This window comes from Prosopis cineraria, unplaced genomic scaffold, assembly GCF_029017545.1.
Source record: "Prosopis cineraria cultivar Desert tree isolate PC_DT_omini unplaced genomic scaffold, ASM2901754v1 PC5, whole genome shotgun sequence".
Classification (NCBI taxonomy): domain Eukaryota; kingdom Viridiplantae; phylum Streptophyta; class Magnoliopsida; order Fabales; family Fabaceae; genus Prosopis; species Prosopis cineraria.
The window spans coordinates 461,633-469,570 of NW_026555336.1; the positions used below are offsets into that span (position 1 = coordinate 461,633).

At 34.0% G+C, this 7,938-nt stretch overlaps 1 protein-coding gene across 1 annotated transcript; it reads left to right on the plus strand.

Moving 5' to 3' along the window:
• Nucleotides 1-734: 734 nt before the first annotated feature.
• On the plus strand, nucleotides 735-3,022 carry LOC129310655 (60S ribosomal protein L8-3). The gene is made up of 2 exons (XM_054952564.1): nucleotides 735-1,212; nucleotides 2,270-3,022. The coding sequence occupies exons 1-2, from the start codon at nucleotides 773-775 to the stop codon at nucleotides 2,613-2,615; spliced, it is 786 nt and encodes a 261-aa protein (XP_054808539.1). The 5' UTR covers nucleotides 735-772; the 3' UTR covers nucleotides 2,616-3,022.
• The last annotated feature ends 4,916 nt before the right edge of the window (nucleotides 3,023-7,938 follow it).

The following is a 7,938-nucleotide window of genomic DNA, read 5'->3' on the forward strand; positions in this document are numbered from 1 at the left end:
AATGTGAGTAAAATACAAGAACCTAAAATTATATTTTTTTTACAATTTATTTAAGAAATTTAATCTTGTTAAAGATTGTCATATTAATCTTTTTATTTCAAATATCTTTCTATGATTTTCTTTTGGAATCAAAGATTAACAGTCCTAAAAAAATTGATTTCATTTGTTTTTATTTATCTAATAACATATTTTACTATTTACTTTTAAGTATTTCACTTTTTTCCTAAATTAGTTTATCAATTTTTTAATTCTATTTCAAAATATTCTATGATATTAAAAAACTAATATTTAAAATAAAATGATTAGATTCAATTTATATATGTAGTATGTTTTATGAAATATATATATATATATATATTCAAGTATGCTAAACATATTGTATTTTATATTTTTAAAAAATAGAAGTATCAACATTTCATATATATGTGTGTGTCATATCTGATTCATATATTGTATCTGTACACCATATCTTAAGAATATTTCTAAAAATTTATGAGATATACTTGTAAGTAAGTCCCTTGATTGAGAGCCATTTATAAATTGTCTAATTTTTTTATGGTGGGGAAAGCAATACAAATGCTTACTAATTATGTGTCGAAAATTGCGGTTTGTCATTAAAAAAAAAAAAAAAAGGCTCCAAAATTCTGAAGTCTGGGCTTCTACGTTGGAAAACGTGGGCCTGACGTTCAATCCGATATATATATATGTATATATATATATATATTTGCACAGGAGGGTTGAGTCTGAAACCCTAATTTTGAGAAATTTTGTGATGGGTCGAGTGATTCGCGCTCAGCGTAAGGGTGCCGGTTCCGTCTTCAAGTCCCACACCCACCACCGAAAGGGTGCTGCTAGGTTCCGAAGCCTTGACTTCGGTGAGAGAAATGGTTATCTGAAAGGCGTAGTCACCGATGTCATCCACGATCCTGGTCGTGGTGCTCCTCTCGCCAAAGTCACTTTCCGCCACCCTTTCAGGTACAAGAAGCAGAGCGAGCTTTTCGTTGCCGCAGAAGGTATGTACACCGGCCAGTTCGTTTACTGCGGCAAGAAAGCTACCCTTGTTGTCGGCAATGTCTTGCCCCTCAGATCCATTCCCGAAGGAGCTGTTATATGCAATGTCGAGCACCATGTTGGTGACCGTGGCGTGTTCGCCAGGTCTTCCGGTGATTATGCTATTGTTGTTAGCCATAACCCCGATAACGATACATCTAGGTATACCATCTCTCAAATCACTTACACAGTTGCGCATTTTGATATAGTCTTTGTATCATTATTTGGGTCTCTTCGGATTAGAGTTGTCAAAAACTAGTTTTGGACAGAATTGGTGTTGCAAACGTGATTTTAGCTAGAATGGATTTTATTATAAGGTGACTGGTACATTGGTTGCTTGTGGGATAAGGCTTGTTGTTGTTGCATTTGTTTATTGATTCCTTAAAAATGATTTCGATGACTTGACTTTCTTCTACTGATGAGATTTCAATACTGCCCAGCTTATATGGAAATAATAAAAGCTTAAATTACAATAAGTGGTCCCACAATCACTCCAAAATTTAAATGTAACTAATACTTGTGATGTTTCTTCCTAAACAGTATTTCTTTTCTTCAAAAATCATAATCTGAAAGTAATGTCTCCCATGGAATGAACCATTATATATCCAAACTTAAATGCGAAACGCCTAGATGCCGAAACCCACTACTGAAATGCAAGGCTTTCAATTTCAAAATAGTTTCTGAATCATTCAATAGATGAACCTTCGAGATGAAACCAACAGCTTTTACTTTCCTTCTCCCCTATTCTCAGTTCTCTCCGTCTGCCTCTCGCACTGTACATTTCCAATTTGTTTTTGTGGGTTCAAAATTGAAAGAGGAGTAGAGCATTAGGCATTATATGATCCCTGCATTATATGCTTGGTGGTTTAAGAAATTGAGGGGTATCTTCCCCACTCAGTTGAACTTAGGTCCGCCGCTACTGCCTTTGTTAAGTATAATGCTTTGATGTTTAACTGGGAAGTCAAAATTACTCCGTCTGCTTGATCAGTTCTTTTATGTCAATCAAATTGTGATATTCTTTATTGCTTTGATGATTTGCTGTAAATTCTGGGGCTGGGTTCTGATAACTCTTCAATGTGATAATGTGGGGACTAACAGTATCAATTTTTCTTGAAAATTAGGTCAATTGGTGGAGAACTTTTACGTTTGCATTGTGTCAGTCTTGTCTCTAGTGATAATTATGTGGCAGTGTATTGATGTTAATGCGCTTTCCCAACAGGATCAAGCTTCCATCTGGCGCAAAGAAGATTGTTCCCAGTGGTTGTCGTGCCATGATTGGGCAGGTTGCAGGTGGAGGTAGAACTGAGAAGCCCCTTCTGAAAGCTGGTAATGCTTACCACAAGTTTAGGGTGAAGAGAAATTGCTGGCCTAAGGTACGTGGTGTGGCTATGAACCCAGTTGAGCATCCTCATGGAGGAGGTAACCACCAGCACATTGGACATGCAAGCACTGTTAGGCGTGACGCTCCTCCTGGGCAGAAGGTTGGTCTTATTGCGGCCAAGAGGACCGGTCGTCTTAGAGGACAAGCTGCAGCCACTGCTGCTAAAGCTGACAAGACTGCCTAGAGAGATTGTTAAATTTTTTATTTATTGTGTTTTCCGATCTTTTATTAGATTTTGATTTCATGACTACTGGAAGAAATTCCCTTTCCTTTCAGATAAGGAGCCATCCATTGACAGGTTTTACATGTTTTCTTAGGAGTAATTGTCTGGGTGTTAGAAATTTTTCTAGTTTGATGATTTTTTTTTTGGTCTCTGTTCTTGTTCTTTTTTAAGCTTGGTCGAGTAATGCCCCTTCAGTTTGACTTTTACGTAGGGGTTGAAACTCAATCCCTTCAGTCTAAGGCAGTGTTTGAGAGTTTTTTTCGGATGGGATGAAATGGGTTGAGGTGCATAAAAGTTTTGTATCCCAATTTGGGGTCAAGAATGGGATGGGTTGGTATAAATAATATTGTTACAAAATTATCTTATCATTTTGGCGTCCTCACTTTTTCACTTTTCTAAAGAATGATTTGTTCTAGGCATAATAAGGTTCCCAAGTATATTCTGAAAAATTCGTGTATGTTTTGTTCTGGGCAGAATGAACTTTAAGATTCTCTCAAGTGTTTTTTAAAAAATACCTTCACCGTTAGTGACGTTCGACGCCTCTTCTCTGCTAACGCCACGGCAACCACATGCTAGCGTCAACCTCGGAATTCTCCATTGGATGCTTGTTGCTGGGATTTGGATCTATGGCTTATATATATATATATATATATGAATATATATTATGAATAAAGATGAAGAAGAAAGTAGGAAGGAATGGCAGCCACGGTGATAATCGGGACAAGTCGAAGGTGGGTGCTGCGGGTCACCAGTGGATTGCGGGAAAGATTTGAAGGAATTTCTAAATCATTACAGTAACATTTTTATTTAATATATTATTCTAACATTTTTATTTAATATATTATTCAATAAGTCCATATATTTGACATCCAACCTTTTCCTTCAGAGTGAATTAAGGGGAATGGGAAGTAGTAGTCCCAATATTTATCCTTTTTCTTGAATTAAAGGGGGCGAGCTAAGCTTGTAAAAGGATATCTTTATAGTACAAAAGATTTAACTCCTTTCATCTATAATGGAATCAAAGCATGTAATAAAAGTGCAATTGTGACCACTTTTAGCAATGAGATCCGCAACAGGCGAGGCTTTCTTAGTGAGTGTGATGGAGTTTGAAATCATGCAGTTTAAATGACATCCCAGAGGGGGTGATCAGGATGACCATCTCGGAGTAAGGGGTTCATGGCATTGAGAGATTCAGTAAACATCTGGACAAGGAGACAGGTCTATTATTTTCCCTCCACTTTCCCAATCTTCATCCTTCATTAATTTTATAATTTTAAAAAAAATTATTTAATAAAATAATATAAATGATGAAGATTGGAGTAGTAGAGAGAAAAGGAGGGGGAAAAAAGGGAGACCCCCTGCCCCGAAACAGCGGCGTCTCAGTGGAGGTGACCAACATGTGTCTTCTCTGCTTCTAAGTTGAATGTCTTGCTCCTTGAACTTGCTGAAATAACTGTCTTCCATTAAATTATGCAGATATAGGCTTCTGACATGGTGGGGATTTGGGTTCTTCCCTTCAAAGCTGAGTTTGCATCTTGATGTCCATAGCAAACAGCAAGTTGTGCTAACTACTTTGCGCCAGGGCTATTTGTTGAGTCGGCTTGAGTACCTTGTCTGTGGTAGATTTTGGCAAGTTGTGCCAAATGCTTTGAAATCAATCATTTGTAATGATTATAGATGTATTTAAGGTTATTTGTTTGTTAAAAAGAAACTAAATGAAATGAAACGATGGACGATAAAATGGAGTAAAATAAAATGATGGACTGATAAAAAAAAAATTGAGAATGATAGAGAAAAGAGAGTAATAGAGTGATAGAGGTAAGAATGGAGGTTGTTACAACAATAACAAAAAAAAAAACCTTATTTTACTAAGTAATGTCACTTACATGGATTGCATAATACTATTGTGTTCTATTATTTATTAAGCTTCTAAAAATATTATCAACTAAGATGTCTCAATTAACAACTTTCATAAGTGTTCTCTTTAACTTTCGTCTATCTCTTTTAGTAGGGTTTAAAATTATCCATTTCCTTTTCCACATTAGTGCCTTTCACAGTCTTCATTGTACATGTCTAAACAATCTTAAATGATTTACTAAAATTTTTTCCTTAATAGATGCTATGCCTACATTTTCTCATAATATATGAACTTTTTCATTTAAGATATAATCTAATCTTTCAATTTCACTTTCAAATTACTACTAACTAATCTTATATCAAAATTACAATGTAAATATTCTATCTTGCTCCTACTTAGACAAAACTATTTTGGCTCCAATGTCCTCCTTCATAACTCAAGTTTATAGTTAATTGTTTTCTTTTATCTTTACAATAAGAACTATATTATTCACAAAAAGTATGCATTTGAGAATTTTCTCTTGAATATACTCAGTCAAAACATCTAGGACCAGGTCAAACAAATAACAACTCAAAGATGATTTTTGATGTAGTGCAATCCTTAGAGGAAAGTCCTTTATTTCACCATCAGACGTTCTTATATTAGTTGTTGCTCTGGCCTCGTACATATATTATTGTATAGCTCTAATATAGGTAACCCGGACTCCTTTCTATTCCAAGGCTTTCCAAAGTATTTTTTTTGATACATGATTATAAACTTTTTCAAATTAATGAAAACCATGTGTAAATTTTTACAATTGCATTGATACTTGTCCATTAATCCCTTTAGTAGATAATTTACTTTTATAGTCACCCTACCTAGGATGAAGCCAAATTGATTCTCAAAAATATTAGTTTTCAATTTCAATCACTACTATAAAAAGAACCTTTCGAAGTGCATCTTTCAAAGCATTTATGTAAAATAACGCTACTAAAAATGAAGGCAAAAACTGCCAAAGCATTTATAACGCTTATATTAAAAAGTGCTCTTGTAAGTTACTATTTAGGAGTGCTCGTTTAAATGAGCGCTCCTAAATATGTAAATAAAAAATATTAAAAACCCCTAGATGCCATGATGCAAGTGCCATATGTTGTGGCACATTGCATGAAATGTGGCAGCAACTTTGCTATCATGAGATAGCTTTGGAGGCAAACTTTCAATGTACCTCATTTCTCCATCTGACGTTCAATTGATGTAATCTATGTATCTATAAAGAGCTTTCTCCTAACCTTAGCTAATGGTATTGATTCCACAATCAATTTATTTTTTAATCAAAAGTTGGATACCCATTTCAAAACTCACTCATTTTTAATCTTATGACACAACTTAAGTACCCAATCCACAATTCAAGTGCCAATAGCTTATACCAACCTTAAAACCATACCACAGCCAACTAATCTAATATATGTCATCTTTTCAACACTCAACCCTTTAATGAAAAAAACATAAAGGGAAACCAAATTCTCATAGATTCACATTTAAATCATCATATTCATTTGTTTACTTAATTCCTTACTTACATTAGTATTTTGGCCCTATTTAAACTTTACAATCACATAACATATAGCCTAGGGCACAAAATATACATTTAAATCAAATTCGCAAGTAGTGCAAGTAGTCAAAACTATATGAACTACTAGTTGGCAAATTATCTACAAATACACATAATAAGCAAACTATAAGGCCTACTATTAGGATTTACATAGAATCCTATGCCTTTGGTCATTTTCCTTGATCCTAATCTAATAATCTAGTCCCTATAATAATGAAGAATGAGAGATGAGTACAATGACTTAGCAACCAAAGTTAATCTTGTCCATAGAGTTGCATATCAATTAACTATAGATGCAAATGGCAATAATAATCTGTTCATAAATTTTGTAAGATTTTCAAAAAGTTTCCCTAATCATAATACTAACAATCATGTGGTTGGGCACCATATTTATCATCTGAACACATACAAACACAAATGCAGAAGCGAGGTTACAATAATAACAACCATGCATCATCATCAATCTTATACCCTCTTCATTCATCTGATATGATATTGGTGGTTATTTAATGGTTGCGTCCAAACTCAAACTAACCAAACCTTCCACTTGTGAGGACTTTCTTGGCCAAGGCTACCTCACTCACTTATGATCCATAATTTTTTCCAATACTAATAACTATGGGGTGTCATACATCTAATCTAGCTTTTTCACAAATTGGCGGTGACTAGTTAGGCTCAAGTCTCTTAAAAAACAAGTAGGACAGTTTCTAATAAACTATGAGACAATGGTTACCTCACGATTCCTACTAAACCATGAGGACTTGCTTGACCAAAGCTACCTCACTCCCTTGTGATCCATGATTTCCTTTAATACTAATAACTATGGGGTGTCGTACCCTAAATTTAGCTTCTTCATGAATTGGTGAAGACTAGTTAAGTCTAAGTCCCTTAAAGAATAAGTAGGACAGTTCCTATTAAACCATGAGACAATAGCTACCTTACGATTCTAATGGTCGACAGCCATCTAACTTCTAATTCTAATGATAAGTCATCATTACCATCTGGATTTAACACAACTCCTCTCCCTAGGCGAAACTCTTACCCTAATGATCATGTCATGCATAAGAATAAATACATATCATGCATATTCATATTCATTACTAGCATGCAAATCATTTTCACTTCTAGACACTCAATACTATCACACATTTAGTCATACAACACACACATGTCCATTTCCAATTTCCTTTTCTTTGCTCATGCATGTACATAGATACACATCTTTTTTGATCATCTCACTAACATAAATTTACACATATCATAAAGACTTGCCAAAACTTGCATCAAATATAAATTTACAACCATTAATGAATTTGTAAACATTGTATTTTGTCCGAGCTTCTAGATGTAAATTAAAAATAAATAAAAATTTTAATAAATTTGAGTAAAATAAATAAGGAAAAATAAGATTTTATAAAAAAATTAATAAAAGGAAATAATATCTTTATAATTTTAAAGAAATTTTTTTCCTTTTTTGTCGCCTCAAATCCCCACAATTATGGTCTTTTCAAATTAAATGTACTAATTTGAATCTAAAATAATGAAGAAAAGTCAAAATAGGATTTGCCTTAATATGCTTGATTTTGTTTTTAAGAGGAAAAACCCTAGTTAGTGCCTATAAAAGGGATAACAAAGAAGAAGAGAGGGGACCGAACAATGGAGTAAAAATAGAGGATTTTGAGAGAAAAATTGGAAGTGAGATGAAAAGAGAGAAAGAGAAAAATTGAGGTCAAACAATAAAGGTGCAAAGGTATAAAATAGAGGATTTTCAAGCCTTTTATTTTTGTTCATGAGATCATGGTATAAAGTAAAGCATGATAGTCTCAAGCTGCACA

Excerpts from the sequence above, each read along its gene's own strand:
- LOC129310655 (XM_054952564.1), top strand. The coding sequence starts at position 773 with ATGGGTCGAGTGATTCGCGCTCAGCGTAAGGGTGCCGGTTCCGTCTTC. Across the intron at positions 1,213-2,269 it reads CCCGATAACGATACATCTAG|GATCAAGCTTCCATCTGGCG; the intron begins GTATACCATCTC and ends CTTTCCCAACAG.